This window comes from Medicago truncatula, chromosome 2 (genome assembly GCF_003473485.1).
Source record: "Medicago truncatula cultivar Jemalong A17 chromosome 2, MtrunA17r5.0-ANR, whole genome shotgun sequence".
NCBI lineage: Eukaryota > Viridiplantae > Streptophyta > Magnoliopsida > Fabales > Fabaceae > Medicago > Medicago truncatula.
In genome coordinates, this window is record NC_053043.1 from 2072903 (window position 1) to 2094661 (window position 21759).

The 21759-nt window shown below is 33.3% G+C and overlaps 3 protein-coding genes and 1 pseudogene across 5 annotated transcripts; 2 read left to right on the forward strand and 2 right to left on the reverse strand.

Annotated features, from left to right (window-relative positions):
- The first annotated feature begins 954 nt into the window (after positions 1–954).
- LOC11429241 (kaempferol 3-O-beta-D-galactosyltransferase-like) lies at positions 955–3715 on the forward strand (annotated as a pseudogene).
- A 907-nt stretch (positions 3716–4622) lies between these two features.
- LOC11430354 (methylmalonate-semialdehyde dehydrogenase [acylating], mitochondrial) lies at positions 4623–10909 on the reverse strand. Of its 3 annotated transcripts, none has more exons than XM_013606968.3 (18): positions 10679–10909; positions 10047–10118; positions 9785–9946; positions 9555–9633; positions 9291–9445; positions 8939–9002; positions 8088–8167; positions 7790–7855; positions 7490–7540; positions 7234–7385; positions 6888–6978; positions 6613–6690; positions 6196–6273; positions 6053–6088; positions 5895–5938; positions 5738–5816; positions 5257–5347; positions 4623–5159 (listed from the first exon to the last, which is right to left on the reverse strand). In XM_013606968.3, exons 1-18 carry the CDS (start codon positions 10715–10717, stop codon positions 5047–5049), a joined length of 1530 nt encoding a protein of 509 aa, XP_013462422.1. In that variant the 5' UTR covers positions 10718–10909; the 3' UTR covers positions 4623–5046. The 3 variants fall into 3 exon arrangements, with proteins under 3 accessions (XP_013462422.1, XP_024633259.1, XP_003593285.1); XM_024777491.2 differs by having other exon boundaries at positions 4646–5159; positions 6610–6690; positions 10047–10115; positions 10679–10908; XM_003593237.4 differs by having other exon boundaries at positions 4646–5159; positions 6610–6690; positions 10679–10908.
- Positions 10910–14283: 3374 nt separating this feature from the next.
- Positions 14284–16952, forward strand: LOC11428540 (pentatricopeptide repeat-containing protein At4g31070, mitochondrial). Its single transcript, XM_003593238.4, has one exon. The coding sequence runs from the start codon at positions 14669–14671 to the stop codon at positions 16535–16537; it is 1869 nt and encodes a 622-aa protein (XP_003593286.1). The 5' UTR covers positions 14284–14668; the 3' UTR covers positions 16538–16952.
- A 2973-nt stretch (positions 16953–19925) lies between these two features.
- LOC11430355 (myosin-binding protein 1) lies at positions 19926–21340 on the reverse strand. Its single transcript, XM_003593239.4, has one exon. The coding sequence runs from the start codon at positions 20983–20985 to the stop codon at positions 20167–20169; it is 819 nt and encodes a 272-aa protein (XP_003593287.1). The 5' UTR covers positions 20986–21340; the 3' UTR covers positions 19926–20166.
- Between the last annotated feature and the right edge of the window lie 419 nt (positions 21341–21759).

The following is a 21759-nucleotide window of genomic DNA, read 5'->3' on the forward strand; positions in this document are numbered from 1 at the left end:
CAAGGTGTTCAACCAGACCGGGCCTCCAAATACTACGGGCCTCAAACAAAAAATTAAGTCTAATACCCACCCCACTTAAATAAATAAAAAAATATTATATCCTTTTCTTTCTTCGGTATACGTTTGAGTTTTTTTTAGACTCTAGTTTTCCTTTTTGTACATAAATATAATCCTATCAAACCACCCCTAATTTGTATAATCACTTAATCAGTCAATTTGGAAAGCTATTTCATTGAAAGAATCACAACAATCATTTTTTTTCCCGCAAAAACCATTCGTTTTACCTTTTTCCACAACAGAGGAGTGACAAATTCAAACGACACCGTTAGATAAATTTCACCTCTTTCACTTAATTTTTTTTTAATTCCTTCCATATTTAGAAGGTCTTCTGATTCTGATTTTTTTAATGAAGTTTAGCTACACAAAGATATTACGTTTTATTTTACTACGGACCTATTTTAAAAAGAGAGTTGAGCCTCCTATTTCACAGGAACGGCCCTGTGTATCCTTGACCAACACGTCAGTCTATTCGCTTTTCTACTACGCTTAATCGTATTATTCCTATTTTAATGAGATTTAATTATTATTCCTATATAAAAATAAAAAGTACATAGATGAAATTATATGCATTTAATCACATCTTACATTCAAAATATACAAAATAAAAGACAATGATCCAACTAGCTGCTCGCCACCTACACCACAACATTTTACTTGAGGTTTCTTGCATGTAAACATGAAATATTATCTTAGTGAGTTTCCAAGCGAGGAGTTTCTCACTTGATTGTTACATTGGCACTACATGAAATTTATTAGTCCTACTTCTATAGTTTTGTTCTAATTATCTAAATCCAGCTTGAAAATGATAAAAATCTAAGGATCTATACCAACCGGCGGCAATGTGACATATACATCCATCACCGTGACTTGTCAGTTCAACCTCATTTTGGTAACAAAGAAGAATCTTAGTGCTCTAACTTGATCCTATTCATTCATCTACACACACTCAACATTTCTTAATCATCTAAAAGACCGATGTATGAGTGGGACAATATACAAGGATGTTATTCTATGCAAATGATGCCAAAATGCAAGGTATGGATTGATGCATGGATATGATTCTTTTTTGTAGTTCAAACTCAGGAAGATTCGCTTAGCAAGCATTTTAGTGGCTTAGAGAATTCAGTTAGTGTTTGTACGAACCTGAAAACCAAAACTATATAGTAACCATCATACCAACTCCAAATAATATCCAAAATTATTACATCTAACATCAATCTAAGACATAATCAAACTTAATACATCAACAATAACTTCATGCATGATAATTTCCTTTTCTCTTTGCACATTGCATCCATAAATCTTGAGAATTATTATTTGATATCCGAGTTTTCTAAGTTAAGCTTATAATTCACTCATGCATATGGAGGGTTAGCGATGGAAAACTCACCCTAACTATAGCTTTGCAATTTAAATGGTAGAGGTGGTGATGTTGATGATGATGGTGGCGGATTCTTCAATTCTTCCCTTCTTCTCTCCCTTCTAAACTCTTGTTTCTTCCTTCATCTTGTTTCTCTCTTCTCTACTAATGTTTGACAAAGTGTGTTTTGTGTTTTCTTTCTCTCTTTTAGAGTTTTAGTCAAGTAGTGTAGTGGTTAGTGGGTATGTGCTCAAGCTCGCGCGTGTAGGTGTGTCGGAAAAATTAACTAGTTCATTCAATTGTAGTTGGTCCCTAAATAACTAGGTTATTTAATTAATTGATTGATAGGAAAAGAGAGGACCACTTGAGCAAAGGATGCCCTTGGGTTTGAGCTTGACAGAGGAGAGGACTCCACACGTTTCTTTCTTCGTTTTGGAGTAATAAATCAGAAATGCTAAGCTAACAGAATGGATAGCATTGGCTATTTTAGACTCTTTGTAAATTGTAATTACGTCTCATCTGCACTCCAAATAAGTTATAGGTATAATAAGTAGTAGTATGATTAGAAAAACAAGTAAGAAATTAAAGAGAACTGAGAAATTTAGATACCCCTAGCTATCTAAATTTATAATAAGCTACTTATATACTTACCAATACGCATCAAGTATTACTTCTCCAGGCACTACCTACCTACCTACCGCTCCACTCCCACTTCATTTTTATGATTATACTCTTACATTGAAATATTAAAAATATGTATATAGTTTGTTGGAGTGATCAATAAGGAACTCAGAGAAAAATTTATTTGAAAAGGAGAACTCACATATATAGTACAACAACTAGTCAATATATAATCTTCAAAAAAAAAAAAAAAAACTAGTCAATATATAATGCATGGTGCCCTAGTTATTTTTGCTTGCAGCTACCATTTCCATTCTCCACACTCAGCTTCCCAGCCAACTTCATGACAATTTCATCTGAGAAAAAACATGTGGCAGTTTATGTTTTTCCCTTTGGAAGTCATCCTGTTCCCCCCTCTTAAACCTCATCCTCAAACTAGCACATGCATCACCAAACACACTATTCTCATTCATTGGCACCGAGCAATCTAATAAACCTCTTTTCTCAAAACCAAACATCCCAAGTAACATGAAACCTTTTAGTATTGGTGTTGGAGTCCCAGAGGGTCATGTACTTGGTTCCTACCCAGTTGAAAGAGTTAACCTTTTTCTTCAAGCTGGTCATCAAAAAACTTCAAAAGGGAATAGATTTAGCTGTTGCAGATACAAAAGAGAGAGTTACATGCATCATTTCTGATGCTTTTCTTGCTCCTTCTTTTCTTGTAGCTCAGCAACTCAATGTTCCGTGGATTCCAGTTTGGGTTTCTTTGTCATGTTCTATCTCTGCACATTTCTACACTGACTTTATACGTGAAAATATTGCTGAAAACAATGCAAAAGATTGATCTTTGGATTTTCTTCCAGGTTTGTCTAAGATGAGAGTTGAAGATTTGTCCTACGATATAATCAAGAGTGGAGAAGAGGAGACACTATTCTCAAAGACACTTGCCTCAAGTGTTACCTCAACCTAAAGCAGTGGTGTTGAGGATATGAGATCAATGTTGCAGTCTGTTCTTTATGTTGGTTTTCTCACTCTTTCGATTCCTCTACCACCTTTGCCACCGTCTGATAGGGATGAAACTGGTTGTTTGTCATGGTTGGACAAACAGAAAAGTAAATCAGTAATTTATGTCAGCTTTGGGACTGTTGCAACACCACCTCCAAATGAGCTTGTGGCATTGACAGAAGCATTGGAAGAAAGTGGATTCCCATTTCTTTGGTCTCTTAAGGACAAATTGAAGGGAATTTTGCCAGATGGGTTTCTTGAGAGGACTAGTTATTGTGGGAAAATTGTTCATTGGGTACCTCAAGCTCAAGTTTGGGACATGATTCTATTGGAGTGTTTGTTACTCACGGTGGATGTAACTCAGTGTTTGAGAGTATTTTCAACGGGGTGCCTATGATCATGCAATGACTGGAAGAATGGTGGTAGATATTTGGGAGATTGGTGTGAAGATTGAGGGTGGAATCTGATTCTTGTGAAAGAAGAGGGGAAGAAGATGAGAGAAAAGGCTCAAAAGGTGAAAAGGACCATGCTAGATGCAGCTGGACCACATGGTAAAGCAGCACATGATTTCAAGACTTTGGTGGAAATAGTTTCTAGCTCTTAATTAGTTTTTATTTAATTGGAAAAACCTAACTCTCTATTAATTAGTTAGTGACCAGTTGCTTGTTATTTGGGTGTTTTATTTTGTTTTAACTTATTTGTGTACTTTTCCCTTTGTGATTCTTGTGTTTATGCAAATGACCAGAGATGCATGAAGTTGCTACTATATATACATATATATGATGGATTCGCCTTCTACTTCTAACTTCTATCCTGCGTGGCCTATAAAAAAATTGTAATTTAAATTTAATTTGGTTTTTATGTAATGAGGAAAAACGTGATTTCGTGAAAGGAGAATAGTTTCATGCAATTCATCATACAAAGACGACTTAAACTCACTGTAGTGTATTCTGTCAATAGATTTAAAGGAACTGACCCCTCTCTAAATATTATGCCTTCTGCATTTTACTTTCATCACCATCAATAGACCTTTAGCTTGCTTGGTCACATAAGTGAATAAAAGTAAAAGAAAAAGGAATTAAACAAAGTATACTTTTAAATAAATAAACAATACGTAATTTGATGTGTGCCTAAATTCTTTTTATTTAGGCGTTTGCACAAGTAAATGTTGCTCCCATCAATAATATTCTGCTTTTATAATAAAAGTAATGATACGTAGACAACTTTTAAAACAATATTCTTCTCTTTTCTTATTGATAAAAAACGATAGAGAAAAAAATATGAAAGAGAGTAAAAATACAATAAAAGTATGAGAGAACTGGTTAACGGTTGTATGAATATCATTTCTCTTTTAAGAATCACTGTGCATAAGAGAATTTCAGTTACTAATTAGTTGAAAAAGAGTTATGTAAGATAAGAGAAATATTAAAAATAACAATGTTAATGATCGTGAACAAATAAAATTAAGGGATGTTTTACATATAAATATCTACTAAATTAATCATTACAATTTTTATGCAAATAAATTACTATTTAAAACTTTAACAAATGAGCTCTAAATGTGTGTATTCATACGTCATTCTAAGAAGTTTATTGAAATAGTTTATGAACAAGCCATAAATTATATTATGATCGTACCCAAATAAAACACTAATGCAAATACATATATAAGCTATGAATAAACTCTTCCGAACGCTACACAATTCAAGTTTCCTTTGTTTTAGAGTGTGTCTACTTTGAAGCTGAAAGTTCAATAGGTACTGCTTCAAAGAAATTCATGTATTCATGACACAAGACACACATCCAATTGCAACATAGTACAATTATAAGTTTATAACACTTCATGACAAATTTTATTACTGACACAAGAATGTGATTTATTTTTTTGACTGGACACAAGAATTTGATAGAAACGGGAAGTTGAAAATATATAAGATAATTATTCAACAGATTTTATTAGAGTGCAAAGGTTTCAGAAGCAACATACACATAGACAACTCTTAAGATTTTTGAGAAGTTGGCATGGCCATGTTAATCTTGTCGTCACTATCTGAATCCTTCCAGTTCTGGGTTATAGTTTTGATTTGTGTATAAAAGTTAACCCCTGCTTTGCCTGTGATCACACAAAGAAACAGCATCAAATCTAAAACTAAGTCCATGATAAATGGCCTAATAATGTAAGTGAAAAGGAAGAGGTAATTTTGTGATACCGTAGAAATTGAGATCGCCTGCAAATGATGCCTTGTTGCCAGTAAAGGAGAAAAAGGGTAATGGAACAGGAATAGGAACATTGATGCCCACCTAGTTCAAATGGCAAATGAAGTGACAAGTTATTATCCATTGGCGTATCAATCAAACAAATTTTTATTTTAATTTCTATAACAAATTTATTTGTTTTTAGTATCTACATCTAACAAAATAGTGTTTTTAGTCCCTCATCGGGCTATTATCAGGGACTAAAAGCATAAAGTTTTGTATTTATAAAGGATAAAGTTAACATTGTTTTAATGTTATATAGGGATAAAAAAAAAATTTAACTCTATTATTTTGTGGTAGAGAGAATATAGCCAATGGAAACATGCAGCATTTGGTTTGGTTGACAAATAACAGACACAGTGCATATACTGATTCAAATCCATAAGAACTATTATCTGTTAATGTGTTTCCAAGAGCAAATGCAAAACACCACACCTGCCCTGCCTCGATTTCGGTCTGAAATTTCCTTGCAGCTACGCCAGATCTAGTAAATATAGTAGCACCATTTCCATACCTGTTGGAAAAGTCGGAGTAAGATATAAATGGAAGTTTAACAAAAGCAAATGACACGAAGTAGTTGCTAACAAAATACTTGTTTTCATTGACAAAGCTTATGGCTTCTTCCAAGCTATCAGCCTGAAATGAAAAAAGAAACACACTATCAGCATAACATTGTTTTGTGCCAAAATGAAAAATAAAACCATTCCAAAAAAAAAAAAGGATTTTAAGGATGAAACAAATAAAACACACCTCCGTGAGGAGAAGAACTGGGCCAAAAATTTCCTCCTACACAGGCGTAACAGATAGTCAAATATAAGTCTAAATTTCAAGTCTCCTTATTCATTAAAACTCTTGGGTGAACACTTACGGATGGGAGATTAATGAGAAAATACCTTGTAGCACTCCATGTCGGAACGAACATCTGCTAAGATGGTTGGGCCAATAAAGTTGCCAGATTCATATCCGGGGACCTATGCATGTAAGAGAATTAACTAACAGGTAAATATCAGTTCCTGTGCTATATGTCTAACAGGTAAATTGATCATATACAAGGATTGGGTTTCATGGCAGTCACACAGTCGATAAGCTTGAAGTCATCCGATGATTTTAATCTCAACTTTATATTAATCAAAAATTAAAAACTGATTTAAGATCTTAAACATCTGATCTTGATCGGACAGTTTGAGGTGCTGACTGAATCCACCTCCGACTGCGCCTAATCCAAATTCTCGTTTATACAAGCAACAGTAAGGAAATGTATGAACCATAAAATATGAAATGATAAAAATGGTAGAGAACAATTCTACCACTATACTTCTTCCATCGAGCAATAGTCTGGCCCCACTTTCAAATCCAGATTGAATTAATCTGTGTATTCGCTCCTTTGCCTGTGCAGTAAGTGAGAATGTTTAAGAAACATATACACAAGATTCATGTAGAAATTTGATGCACTGAATGCCTATGAGCCTATGAGGCTATGTGAGTAATTCTTAAACAATACTCAGAAGATTGGATATTAAATTTGAGCTCAATCAAGTTCAAAACACAGTAAAAGTAAAATAAGAACTATATGGCACATACAAACCTGTATGCTAATGACTGGACCAAGGTCTGCATCAGCTTCGGTTCCAGCATTTACTTTAAGAGCTTTGGCACGTTCCACAAGTATACTTTCCCTGGACAAACGGTGTGAAGACTAAAGAATGAATTTATACTTAAATACTTATCAGTGCATGGTTAAGAGTAAGTTTTATAAGGATGAAAAAGAACTAAGTCAATTTCCCCAAGTAAAATTTATTGCAAGTCCAAATAGTACAACAGTTTTTTCTCTTGCTGCTCCGGGGGAGAGCATGAAATTGCTTCGAGTGAAAGATGCTACTTTAAAAATCAAAATAACACGGATTTCATAAGACACTAATTGAGTACCATACCATGGTTTTGAGCCTCCAACAAAAACAACTGTACTTAGAGCCATACACCTTTGTCCAGCAGCACCAAAACCTGCAGCAATTAAAGCATTTATAGTAGCATCAACACTTGCATCCGGCATGACAACCGCATGATTTTTGGCCCCCATGTTAGACTGCAAAACAAAATTCCATTAGGTGCAAAACTTTGATCATGGGCATGGGTAGAAAGAAACAATTTCACCGTGGAAAGGAGAAAACTAAGACTTGGTGCATCCACCTGAACACGCTTGCCTTTAGCGGCTGCTCTTGCATATATGTGCATTCCAGCCTCAAATACAAAATAAGATAATCAAATAAGGATACGTAATGAATGACTATCATTTGCAAGAAAGAAAAATTAAATCACTTTCATTTTTTCTTTCTTTCTATGTAGGTGCAACAAACTGTAAAACGACTCAATTCTGCTGTCATACATTTTGATTGACTTTGATTAAATAATTCACTTTATCATAAGTGTAAAAGAAGAGGCATCACATAGAAGCAGTGAAGTTTGAGAGAAAAAAATTCGATGACTTACAACATTTGAACCAACGAAAGATATAGCTTTGATATCATCATGATCACAAATGGCATTCACAGTATCCTGTCACCAATTGAATCATCACAAACAACAATAAACAAGAAAAACAAAAAAAACAGCTAGGGGAATTGATGCATCACAATGTGAAAAGTTATGTGCAAATATCTGATTTAAAATTTGAGTACACGATAAAATTACCAAATGCCAAATTATGAACACTTGAGTTCCTTTACATGGAAAGTATCGCAAGAAAATGGAGAACAGAAGTTTAATTAAAAAAAAGGTTATGGCATACATGGGCACCATGAACTATGTTTAAGACACCCTCTGGCAAACCAGCTTCCATTGCCAATTGTGAAAGAAGCATAGAAGCACCTGAAAAAAATGCAGAAATTAAAATATGACCACCAATTTTCTCTGTCATAAGCTGTAGGAAACAAAAAATACGAGTCATGAAAGCTGACAGAAGACTGTATACTTGTGAGTACCATAGTAAGTTAGTAACATGCTACATGTACCATCACAAGTGTAGGGAAGAAAAACTAGTGGATGGCTGATACAATTCAATTCTACACTACTAAATGGATCAATAAGACCACTTTATCATTCATCGTCAAGGAAAATTAATATAGTCTTGTCAAACCAACTGTAAGATATGACATTGCTCCTAAACATTATTTGAAATTTCCTTGGAGAGGATCACATTCACAGCCAATAAAATTGAAAAATATTTAAATGTAATGAGAAAGGAAGGATTAACAGAATTTAAACTTCTAGAGCATCAATTTTTGGAGTATTGTTCTTGCTTGACAGTTCAAAATCTCCAATTTATTAATATCCAGATTAGCAATATAGACGAGATATGCAAGCGTGGTGACTGAGAAACCCTAATGATTTAATTAAGAAGAGGTAATAAGAAATCTGTTCAGTTTATTCAAAAATAAATAAAAATATTCCTGGTGTCCGCTACAGTTCAAGTTCAGGTTGATATTTTATAAATTCCACAATGCTAATAATATAACAAAGGAGCATAAGTTTGCTTTGAGTTACACAGACCATTGTATCCTTTATCCATTTTATTCAACATTAAGCTCCATGACACAGAGTTAAGTCCAGGTAAACAACCGCAATAAGTAAAAAAATTACCTGGATCTTTCTCTGATGGTTTTAGGATGAAGGTATTGCCACATGTAACTGCCACTGGGAACATCTGCATAATGATCATACACATTTGGAATTTGTAACGATATCTTTATCAATAACAGGATTTTCATTCTTGTATCCAATACAATAGTCTATACATGTTATTCCCGTAAGAAGTAACAATAACATGGGAAGAGACAACTACAGAGCTATTTCTAGCCTAATCTTTCTCTACCATTATGCATAATTTGACCATTGCTATCTCATTCATATTGACATGGATTACATAAACAAAATGCACAGATCAATTCCATAGTAAAAAACTCAACACAAAAAAAAGTAGAAGTCAGCTTACCCACAGGGGAATCATTGCAGGAAAGTTAAAAGGACAGATGCCGGCACAAACACCAAGTGGTTCTCTAATGCTGAAAGTATCAATTCCATGTGATACATTGGAAACATACTCTCCCATCTGTAGTGTTGCCATCCCACAAGCATGTTCAACCACCTCTACATGACGCAAATCAAAAAGCACAGAGAACACCGGCACAAATAATTATGAACTCAACCATGATCTCATCACAATAACTTCTCAAGCAACATATTATAAAAGACCAACCTAAACCACGGAATACATCTCCTTGTGCATCCTTTAACGTCTTTCCTTGTTCGGTGGTCACATTAAGGGCTAGTTTATCCTGAAACAATTATAAATTAGTGATAGTATTTCAAAAAAATTAAAATTTCTGTGATACAACAACAACCAAGCCTTATCCCACTAAGTGGGGTCGGCTAATTAAAATTTCTGTGATATAGCGCCAAAATCATAGAACACTGTAAAGTGCTAACCATATCTCTGCGTATAAGCTCTTGGAACTTCAACATAACACGTTGGCGTTTCGTGATTGGAGTGTTACGCCATGATGGAAATGCCTTCTTTGCTGCAGCCACTGCAGCTTTAAACTCTTCATTTGTAGTCAAAGGAACTTGTGAAAGAACTTCTTGTGTGGCCTAATATAACAAACCATATCAATATCAGAAGCACACCTATCTCAAAACCGCAAATAATAAATTCAACTATAAGCTCAATATAAAAAAGAAAAACACTTACAGGGTTTATAACATCAATGAAAGTCAGTGATTTTGACTCAATGAATTTGCCTCCGATGAGATTTGGAACCTTCTGATACAATTAAACAAAAAATGAGAGATAATGGAAAAAACACGTTAAAAAAATAGTGCTAATGAAATTTTGCACAATAAAATTCTGACTAATTCTCAACTATGTAACACCGACACTTTAGATTGAAGACGTGATCAGTGTCCGACATATGTGAGTGTCTTACACCGACACAACATCGACATGTGCCAGTGTCTTACACCGACACAACATCGATAATAATTTGAGAAAATAACATAATTCAATTTGATGTGGTGTGTTGGTGTCTAACAAGTGCCGGGCATGTGACACGCCTTCTATCAATCGTATCCGTGCTACAGAAATAAACAAAAGCTATGGTTATCCAAATTCAAAACCAAAAATCCCCTTTTTCTTCTTGTTCATTTCAATTTGGTGAATTCATCCTAACTAGTATAGTGAAGAACATTAAAACAAATTGAAGCCAACACAAAATGCAGAAATTTTCAAATTCTATTGCAATACTTATGAAAAAAGAATGGATTTTTCAGTAATGAGTGATTTCAGAGAAACCCATTAATGGAGGAGAAAAAGGTTGAGCTTACCAGGGGATTAGATTGTGTTGAAAAATGAGAAGTTGCCATGATCAACGTGTTGAGTGAAGTGAAACAGTATTAAAATTTGATTAGATTTTCAAATTTCAATTATTGTTGTTAATCATTCAGCTATGTTAATTAAGTAAATATAAAGCGGGAACATAAGCAATGTGCTTTATTATTTGGGGAAATTGTCTTATTTGTGGTGAATGTGCAATTGTACATTATTGGATTCGATTATGTTTGGATAATTGGATTTGATTGATTAGTCCCACATGTTCTTGTTTAACTTTTCATTTTTAACAATTTTTTAAAATGTCTTTTTTTTTTAATTATTTCTTTTATGATTCATGTGTAGTGTAATATCATTTTTATTATATGCTCCCTCAAAAATCATTTTTATTATGTATAATAAATCTTTTTTTTAGGGGAATGTACAGTAAATCTTTATTATTTTCATGTTTGATAGGATAATTCACGTGTAATATCTTAATATGCAAAATATAAAATAAAAGGCAGATTAAAAAGCAATATAATTTGTTATGGCATTTGGTTCGTGCTTCTGGAGTTGATCCGTTTGATGTGTCTCTTCATTTTTTCAGTTCACTAATTTGTTAGGAGGTGCATCAACAAGACGTTCTTTTTTGCAGTTTCTTTTGCTTGTATGTGTGTAGGTGTTATGGACTAAACATAACAATAGACAGTTTAATAACACCGAAATTTCTATTCATCAGAGTTTCAAAAAGGTTCAAATACATTCTTACTTGTGGATGAAGGCAACTAATGCACTTTTTGTTTAGGGGTTCATTATTGGCTAGCTTGTCTTATTCTTTGTTTAGGTATAGGTTAGCTGCCCCTATGTTGTTTTTCCACTTATTGATCGAACTTCTGTTGTAATTATGGTCGTTATCTTTTAGCATATCTTGTACGGAAGAAGCGACGTTTCATTGTTAATATAAGTCTCATTTTTGCCTGTTGAAAAAAAAAAAAAACAATATGATTTTAAAACTTAAGTAATTTTTAGTTTATGTACTAAAAGTTTTTCTTTTATCGACGACAAGTTTTCTAAATTCATTGATTTGATATTTGTAACTACAATTTTCATAAAAAGAAAAATTTAGGCAAAAAGAAAATAAATTAAAAAGAACCAGGAAGTACAATTTTCATAAATGAAGATCAAACTACTTCAATCCACTAAAAGTAAGGACAACATGCAAAAAAAAAATTGGTACACACTTGGCAAGATCTGCAGCTTAAATGTTGTTGATATCCCTTAGAAAAATTTTGTAGCAATGAAGGTGGTGGAGTTTATTCTTGTCGTAATCAAGATTTATTGTGATTGGTGTCTCTAAGTTTATAAAGACTTGTAATTATATTAGAAAATAGGCTTAAATATGATAATCGTCCCTGTAATTTAGGTCAGTTTTGATTTTCGTCCCTATAAAAAAAAAAAATTGAAATACATCCCTGCAAAAAAAATTTGTTTGAAAAAGGTCTCTGACCCCACTTCATGCTTGACTTGGCATGTTATTCGCCACGAGGCAGTCCACATAATTAAAAAATTAAAAATCATAAAATATTTCCAAAAAAAAAATCGAAAGCTTAATTTTTTTGACATAAAAACTGTTAAAATTAAAAATTTTGAAAAAAAATGTGAAAATTAAATTTTCGAAAAATAGATTTTTAAAAATTTAAAAATTATATATTAAATTTTTTTCGAAAATAATGACAATTATATTTTCAAAAGTTATACATTTAAAATTTTCAAAAAAAAATTCTAATTTTTTGTTCTTTTACGAAAATTTTAATTTAGAAAAAAAAAATTCAGAAATTTCAGAATATATAATATTAAAAAAATTAATTTTATTTTGAAAATTATACAAAAAATAAATCAGAAAATTATTTTAAAATTTATTTTCATATTTTTTTAATTTTAAAAACAATTTTCAGAATTTTAATTTTTTTTTAAAATTTAATATTATGTGCCACGCTACGTGGCAAAAGTTGCACAGTCAGCAACTGCCACGTGGCCAAAACCATGCCAAATCAGCTGAATGGTGGGGCCAGGGACATTTTTCAAACAATTTTTTTTATAGGGATGTATTTCAAAGTTTTTTTTTTTTACAAGGACGAAAATCAAAACTGGACCAAATTATAGGGACAATTATCATATTAAAGCCTAGAAAATATTATTTTTAAAAATTATTATTAGGATTGATGTGTTAATGTCAATATCATGTTTGATGTTTATGTTGTGCCGGTGTTTCATAGTTTAAAATATGAGAAACGATATTTGAACAACCATTTTTTACAACTTTTGTGATAACTTTCTTTCTCCTACTCACACTATCTTTTTACTTTCTCTTTCTATTGCTTTGATTTTTGTGTCAATACCTCATTTTCTTTGTAAAATTTTGGTTGTCACAAAAGTTGTCACATCTATTGATGTTCAAATAACACAACTCTTAAAATATAGCTCAAATATTAAGTTTGGTAAATAAATGGTAAAATGTCCCCTGCAAAATGCAAATTATGGAAAAAGCATAATGTTGTACCTCAAACAAAAGCGCCGTCAACATTGCATTTGAGAAAAATCGCTCCACTTAGGAAGCCGATTATGTCATGCACACCAAACAAATATTGTAATGGCGGAGCCCTTCATTGGCTAGGGTGGGCCACGGCCCTTCATAGTATTGATGTGTTAATGTCAATATCATGTTTGATGTTTATGTTGTGTCGGTGCTTCATAGTTTATAGGGTTAATAGTGTTTTTCACCCCTGTAATATATGTCATTTTTTATTTTCGCCCCTATAAAATTTTCGGTTTGATTTGCTCCCTCGTAAAATTATATTTTCCGGAAAACGCTCCTAATAGGCCATTTTCAAAAAAAAAATTCGAGAAATTTTGGTTTTTGAATGGCCTATTAAGGGTGTTTTCCGGAAAATAAAAATTTTACAAGGGTGCAAATCAAAACAAAAATTTTATAGGGGCGAAAACTTGAAATGACATATATTACAGGGGTGAAAAACACTATTAACCCTAGTTTAAAATATAGCTCAAATATTAAGTTTGGAAATAAATGGTAAAAAGTCCCTTGCAAAATGCAAATCATGGAAAAAGCATAATGCGTGTACCTCAAACAAAAGCGTCGTCAACATTGCATTTGAGAAAAATCGCTCCACTTAAGAAGCCGATTATGTCATGCACACCAAACAAATATTGTAATTGGCTAGGGTGGGCCACGGCCCATCCGAAAAAATTTAAAAATTAAGAATCTATTTTGCGAGATTCTATACAATTTTGTGTCGGTTTTAGCTTTCGGCTGATCTAAATTCCCACAAAGTGGGGTAGTGGTTCATCCAAAAAATTTAAATAATTCAATTATAGGTCTATTTTACGAGACTTTAAACAATTTTTCAACGGTTAATTTTAACGACTTACCCGAACTTTTTTTTCTGGCTCCGCCGCTGCAATGAGGGACGTTGAGAGAAAAATCATAGACGAGTTATATTTTGACTATAGATTATTATTATTAACAAGTTAGTTCGTGGTCGTAAGGTAAACCATTGTTCAATTATTACTAGTCATAACGATTAAAAGCTCAACTTCGAGGCAATGTCAAAGACTTGTGATTATCAAACGAGAAGTGCTGTATTATAATGAATGAAGGTTTAATTTGACCCCTCTTCACACTGCATCATACCATTATCATTTTGAATACACATCTTTTATCACTCAGTAAACTGTGATAAATTGATAATGGAAGTTGAGCTTTTAATCCTGGTATTAATTGATGGTCTGGTAAACTTGATTGATGAAACATGTGAACCATCACTTCAAATAGAAGAAGCATCAATTGTACATGTTGGAGTCATATTTTTTGAATTATTTGTATAGTTTTTTTTTATTCTAATTTTAACCATTATTTAAGTATCTTATTTATAAGTATTAAATTTCTTCTCAAAAAACCACACACATACACACACAACAAGAACACAATGATTCTGAGTCTGAATTTGAATCCTCTCCAATGCAATTGCATCTCATTCATCACCAGAAGATTCCTATCCAGTGTGGTCCCCACACATTCCCCTTCAGACCATATAAAAACCTTAGTTTCAATGGGTCTTTATCACCAAACACTTCAATTTTTCACACAACTTCATTTCTCTGCTCACCATTTCAATTCCATCCCTTTTGTTCTTCCATCAGTGATCAAAGCATGTTCCTTTACCCACTTTCATGCATTTGGCACACAGCTTCATTGCTTAGCTTTTATCACAGGCTCATACACCGACCCAATTGTCTCGAATTCAATTATTTCTATGTATGCGAAATTTTTTGATATCGAATCAGCACGCCAAGTGTTTGATACAATGCCTCACAGAGATACCATCACTTGGAACTCTATGATCAATGCTTATTTGCAAAATGGGTTGCTTGTAGAAGCTCTGCAAATGTTGAAAGATTTTTACTTTCTTGGTTTTCTTCCCAAGCCGGAGTTGTTGGCTAGTATGGTATCCATGTGTGGGAGGGAAATGGATTTGGGTTGGAGGATAGGAAGACAGATTCATGGACTTGTTGTTGTTGATGGGAGGATACGAATTCAACATTCGGTTTTTCTGTCGACGGCTTTTGTGGATTTCTATTTTAGGTGCGGTGATTCTTTGATGGCTCGAAGTGTGTTTGATGAGATGGAGGTGAAAAATGAGGTTTCGTGGACTGCGGTGATATCTGGTTGTGCCAATAATCAAGATTACGATGTAGCTTTAGCGTGCTATAGAGAAATGCAGGTCGAGGGTGTTAGCCCAAATAGAGTAACACTGATTGCACTTTTAGCAGCTTGTGCAAGGCCAGGCTTTGTTAAGTATGGAAAGGAGATTCATGGTTATGCCTTTCGTCGTGGGTTTGATTCATGTCATAGTTTTTCACCGGCTCTCATATATTTGTATTGTGAATGTGGACAATCACTGCACCTTGCTGAACGAATTTTTGAAGGGTCTAGTTTAAGAGATGTGGTGCTGTGGAGTTCAATCATAGGGAGCTATGCTCGAAGAGGAGAGAGCGACAAAGCTTTGAAGCTTTTTAATAAGATGAGGACTGAAGAAACTGAACCAAACTATGTAACTTTATTGGCAGTGATATCTGCATGTACAAACTTATCTTCATTTAAGCATGGTGGTGTAATCCATGGCTACATCTTGAAATTTGGAATTGGTTTTAGCATCTTTGTGTGCAATGCACTTATAAATATGTATGCCAAGTGTGGTAGTCTAGATGATTCTCGCAAGATATTCCTAGAAATGCCAAGTAGAGATTCGGTTACATGGAATAGTATGATCAGTGCCTATGGCCTTCATGGATATGGAGAACAAGCTTTACAACATTTTTATGAAATGAAAGAGAGAGGAGTCAAGCTTGATGCAGTCACATTTCTTGCAGTTTTATCTGCTTGTAACCATGCTGGCCTTGTCACCGAGGGACAACAGTTATTTGAGCAAGTAAATGCAGATTGTGAAATTCCAATCACCATAGAGCATTATGCATGCCTAATTGATCTTCATGGAAGGTCAGGGAAACTTGAAGATGCTTTGGAAATTCTGAGAACAATGCCTATGAAACCGAGTGCAAGAATATGGAGCTCTCTTGTATCATCCTGTAAGCTTCATGGAAGACTAGATATTGCAGAATCACTATCATCTCAGCTTATAAGATCAGAACCAAATAATGCTGCTAGTTACACATTGTTGAGTATGATTCATGCCGAGAAGGGTCGTTGGCTTGATATAGAACAAGTGAGGGAAACCATGAAACTACAAAGATTAAGAAAATGTTATGGATTCAGCCGCATTGAGGCAGGCCATTAGATTAAGTTTCTAGCAAAACAATGCAGAATGTTTGAACTTTGAAGGCTAGCTTTAGACAGGATCAAAAAGCTTTGACAAGAGTGCTTTCTTGGAACTTTTTTGCCTCTCAACCAAAAGCATGCAATTTGTCCAATGGTATGCTAATTGGGGAGAGGAAGTTGGTTGTTGAAAATCAAGGAATTGGACAATGATCAATGGAAGTTGGGCTGATTCACGTGGAATTTGCTTCTTCCAAAGCAATGTGTTATAGTCGAATAAAGCAAAAAGAGAAGGAACCATTGTAATGTTTGTTAGCAAGGTTGCATTGGCACCTAAGCCTATGCCTCCATCGATCTTCATGAAAATAACAAGGTTGTGCTGACTTGTGCGCTAAGGGCACATGTTAAGAAACCCAAAAGCAAAAATATTCTCTTAAATTTTGTGCATTCAATTAAACAAAAGTAAAATATTAAATTCAAATGCATTGATTACAAAACAATATTTATACTTTTGACTCGCTAACTTGTATCTTAAGAGCACAAGTTAGCATTTTTCAAATAATTATGTGCAAAAAAAGGACAATGATCAAAATTGAAGCAACAGCTTGCATAATTACTTTATGTTTCCTTTGCAAAGAAAAATACTTTATGTTTAAAATTTACTGTAAATTTAAAAAATAATAAAGAAGGAAAATTTACATATTTATTTGATAAGTAATTTTAAGGAAAATTATTTCCATTATCCAAATTCCATTTAAACAATTGAATTTCTTAGAATTTTCCATATCCTTGCATTTTAAAATTTTCTCATTACACCTTAAAATAACAAAATACCCTTAGTCCCTTTTTAAATTGCCAATATTTAATTGAAAAGAAAATAAGGAAACAATAAAAAAAATCCTCTAAAAAATAAATAAATAAAATGGTTGTAATCCTCAATGGTAAATAATTGAAGTTTTAGATTCTATTTATGACGGTTTATTTTGGAATGTGACAATTTCTTTTCTATATATGTTTTAATTTTCATGAATTAAAAAAGTAATTAGATGGTGCTTATATTACGGGTGCTCATATCCAAATCGGTCTAAATTAAAATCATAGATTGATCCAAAATACTAAAAACACAAATTTATTCAATGTTTTTTTACAAAATTCGTTCGAATTATATTTCAAATTTTTTTTAAATCAAATCAAACTGCTTTCATATGTTTTAATACTTTTATAGTAATAATCAGAGGCGTACCTATATTGGTATGTGGAGCTAAAGCTCCACATGCTTTTCCCTATTTTTTATTTTATAATAGATAAAACACAGTAGCAGCAGCACACTCACTTTCACTTTTTCTTCTCATCCTCTCTCAAATTTCAATCTCTCTCAATTATCAGCAACAACTCTCCATTCTCTTCACTCTCAACTCTCTTGCTTCTGCGCGATCTGTCACTTTAGCAGTAAGCATTTTTGGCTTGCATAGTGTTTATTTTTATGGAATTGCCGAGTATTGGGTTGGCAGGTGCTTGCTCTTTTGCTTTTGGCACCTCTGTAAGAGCACACTACCGTATTTTAGACTATTTGATCCGCGAGTTTTTGTGTTTCTTAGACAATCTCGACGAGAATAATATTTGTCGATTAAATAAAGTAGTTTGCATTATCATTTATTTGAAATTTTAGCTCCACATGTACCTAAAGTTTAGATCCGCCTCTAGTAATAACGAGTTTTTTTGAGTGTGGTTCATGTCTCATTAACACTTTACCGTGATTTTAAGATGCTACATTGAGCCAAAAATGACTGTTGGTTCCACGTTTGGTTGGCGTGAGTTTTAAACGTGGCTTTCAATTTCTCCAAAAACACAACCTATACATGACTGTACGGTGTCATCATGTTTTACTACTTTTGTTCCACACACAATTACAGACAACATTAAAGTCTTTGCTTCTTTTCCAAACACTGCATACATCAACTAACATTTGTGTGTCAAGTACAAAAGAAAGCTAGCCAATGAATGTATGCATACATATCTTGAAGACTAATCTCTTCATTTGAGGGTAACTTCGTTTATGATTAAAATGAAACTTATAGTTTATGCATGCTTCAAACTTCAAAGTGATATCACTTCATTTCAAACATGTAGGTTTTACAAGCTAACCATAAAAAACGGGGCAGTGATTACATAAATAAATGCCTTAAGGAAGGTCAATTTCCAATGAGTGTAGCCTAACATGTCTGTCCTACGACACAAGCTACACTTAATGCTAACAGTAGTGGTCCATTTGATTCAACCTCCACGTTATGTTTATGATACAATATATAAATACATTCAAAAACTTAGGCAAATAACATTTGATGTAAAATCATTGTTCAAAGCGAGTGATAACAGTAAGATTGTTGGTGGTGCACTTCATTGTCTTTAACGCGACTGTTACCAATCACCTAACTGATTTTAGTTTTATGTCGCTTTAACATAAATCTATGATTATCATCTTACAAAGTGAAGAAGAGAAATAAAAATATAAAGAAAATATGATGGTGTATAATTTTCTTTTTCAGCCTGAAAATCCATTTCTTACATAGTTAATTAGAAACTTTACAAAAATTAAAATTAGATCCTCTACGGCTGCAGTATGCATCTGCAAGAACCAGGTACGCAAAAGTCTTAACAGTTTCTACAATTGCGCATCATATGGATACGTATCTGCAAATATTAGACAGTGTATCAGAATTAAAGACAGCAGTGTCACAAACATTATTATAGTACTACAGGATACAAAAGATGAACACTTTGTGAGCTTTTTGACCTTTTGGCAACACGAAAAGGAAGCCTTGCCTACCAGCTGAATGAAATCTGTGAACTTCACTATTACATGTCATTGTTTCATGCTTGCAGGAAGATTCAACACCCTTTCTACCTCCCCCCCTTCTAGTCAATATATTATTACACACGACAGAAAGAAAAAAAGTGATCGCGGCATAAACCATACATATTAAAAAAATGTATAAGTTCTTAAAATCCTTAGTTAGGTGTATCCAATAACAGACAATATCCCAAAGAATCATAGAAAATGTATACTAGTACACTACACAGTGCAGAATCACAGGTTGAGTCGAAAGCTTGATTTGGAGGACAAAAAAAAATCCCATTAATCAAAAGCACAATGAAATTCCTCCAAACAATACATAACAGATCAGTAAGCCATAAAATTGAGGCAAATTTACAATAAAGTTATCAAAAACAACAATATGAAAAAGGGCACATTGTTACCAGTTTACACACACCCCATCTTTGCAATGTTTTGTTCCAAATGCAATTATTCAAAAATCAACTTTACACTAGTCTAGCTGAAACTGAAACTTGAGAGACTAATCCACTACAGCACATGCACACAGTATTGCATGCCTAAAACCATAATCAGATGCTTGCAATGTCAAGTGCTTCATGAAATTCATTCACAAAACTAAAGTAACATAAACATGAAAGTTGGATCACTTGAAATCCATTCCACTACGACAAAAGATACAAACTTATCATATCACAATAATTATTGGATAATTTAGATTCATTGATGGGATAAATACAATTTACAATGGTAAGAAGAAAAATGATGCAAAAGGAGTTTCCACTTAGCAACTATGAGACAGATGAGAACATTTCCATTTAGTGTGATGCAGTATCATCTAAAGAATCATCTAGATCATATTCAACAGAGAAATTACAAAACTCCCTAGCAAAATCAGCACCTTCAATTAACTCAATTTCATCATCCCTCATAAACTCCCTCAGTTTCTCCTTAAAAATCCCCAACTCTTCCTCCAAAAAGGTCTTCTGAGACTCGAGCTGCACAACATCCCACCTCAACGATTCAATCACTTCGTGATCATACTCTTGTCTCTCCTCCACCATCCTCCGAAACTGATTCGCTTCAATCTCAACCGAACTCTTCTCATTCTGCAGCCTCAAAATCATTGCCATTGCCTCCTCTGCAGCACTAGAAGCCGCTACACGTTCTTTCTCGATCTCAGCACACGCAGCAACATACCTCTCCCTCTCCATTTTCACCAATTTCCTAAGCGACATTACATCAAACACCTCATCTTCCAAACCACCATCCATATCTTTCATATCCAATCCCACCAACCCATCATCATATTTCACATTAGATTTCAATTGGGTATCCAAATTAACAACCTTTTGTGGTTTTCTCAATCTGGGTGTATCAGAAAATCGAAGAATCTTAAAACAGATACCGAAAATCAAAACAAGACCAATGAGATTAAAAATACGAGAGAAGTAACCAAGGAGAACAATACCACAACCAAGTTCACTAGCTTGTGTGAGGAAATTGAAAGTAGAAGGAAAATCCATGAAGAGAAAAAAACGAAGAGAAAAACGAAGAAATTTGTGGTAAATGCCAAGAACAGAGTGATGTAGAAAAATCAACAAACAAAAACGACCCAGAGTCTGCATCTGCATCATCTGGGTTCGATTTTGACACAACACCCAATCTTAACGTTAAAGGGTGTTGCTGTTAGTGTTACCTTAAATAAATCAAATAAAACTAATAAAAACACACCCCAATAACCCAACAAACACAATACAAAAAACACTATTTAGGACAAAACAAAAACAAAAACAAAAATTTGTTGTGTTAGTTATTAGGTTATTGGGGGTATGATTAAGATATACGTAGTGTCATAAGTGTTACTGGTATATGAAGCGTTGAACATGGAACGTGAAAGAGAATTGAAATGTGAAGAAGAAGATATGAAGGAAGAGATCGGTTATTCTATGGTCCCCTTGTTTATGTCTCAGACCAATTTAGAGAGATGAGATTTTGATACCGTTGGGACATTATTATATTATAATAATCATAATAAATTATTAATTTTTGTCTTAATTTTTTTTAGAGGTAATCTTTATCTTTATTGTTATTTAAGGTATAAAATTATTGTGTTTATTAGTAAGATCCACAGGTTATAAAAACAATCATACTAGTATCCATTGTATTATCAGAACCAAGAAAGCAAAAAAAAAATCATATCCATGGTATTTTTTTGAGGAAAAAAATATACATGGTATTATCCACTTTGATATTTATATTTTTTGGTCAAAAGTTTGATATATTTTCATTATTTATATTTTATTATATTTTTATAATTAACTTTTTTTATGATCAAACAGTAACAATTGATTGATTAATAGTGTTAAAAAAAAATTAACCTGATGGTGCATAAAAAAATAAATTCTATT

Coding starts and splice junctions, on each gene's coding strand:
- LOC11430354 (XM_003593237.4), bottom strand. CDS start 10,717: ATGGCAACTTCTCATTTTTCAACACAATCTAATCCCCTG. Junction 9,947..10,046: donor TCATTGATGTTATAAACCCT/GTAAGTGTTTTT, acceptor TTGTTATATTAG/GCCACACAAGAAGTTCTTTC. Junction 8,168..8,938: donor ACCATCAGAGAAAGATCCAG/GTAATTTTTTTA, acceptor CATTTTTTTCAG/GTGCTTCTATGCTTCTTTCA.
- LOC11428540 (XM_003593238.4), top strand. CDS start 14,669: ATGATTCTGAGTCTGAATTTGAATCCTCTCCAATGCAATTGCATCTCA.
- LOC11430355 (XM_003593239.4), bottom strand. CDS start 20,985: ATGATGCAGATGCAGACTCTGGGTCGTTTTTGTTTGTTGATTTTTCTA.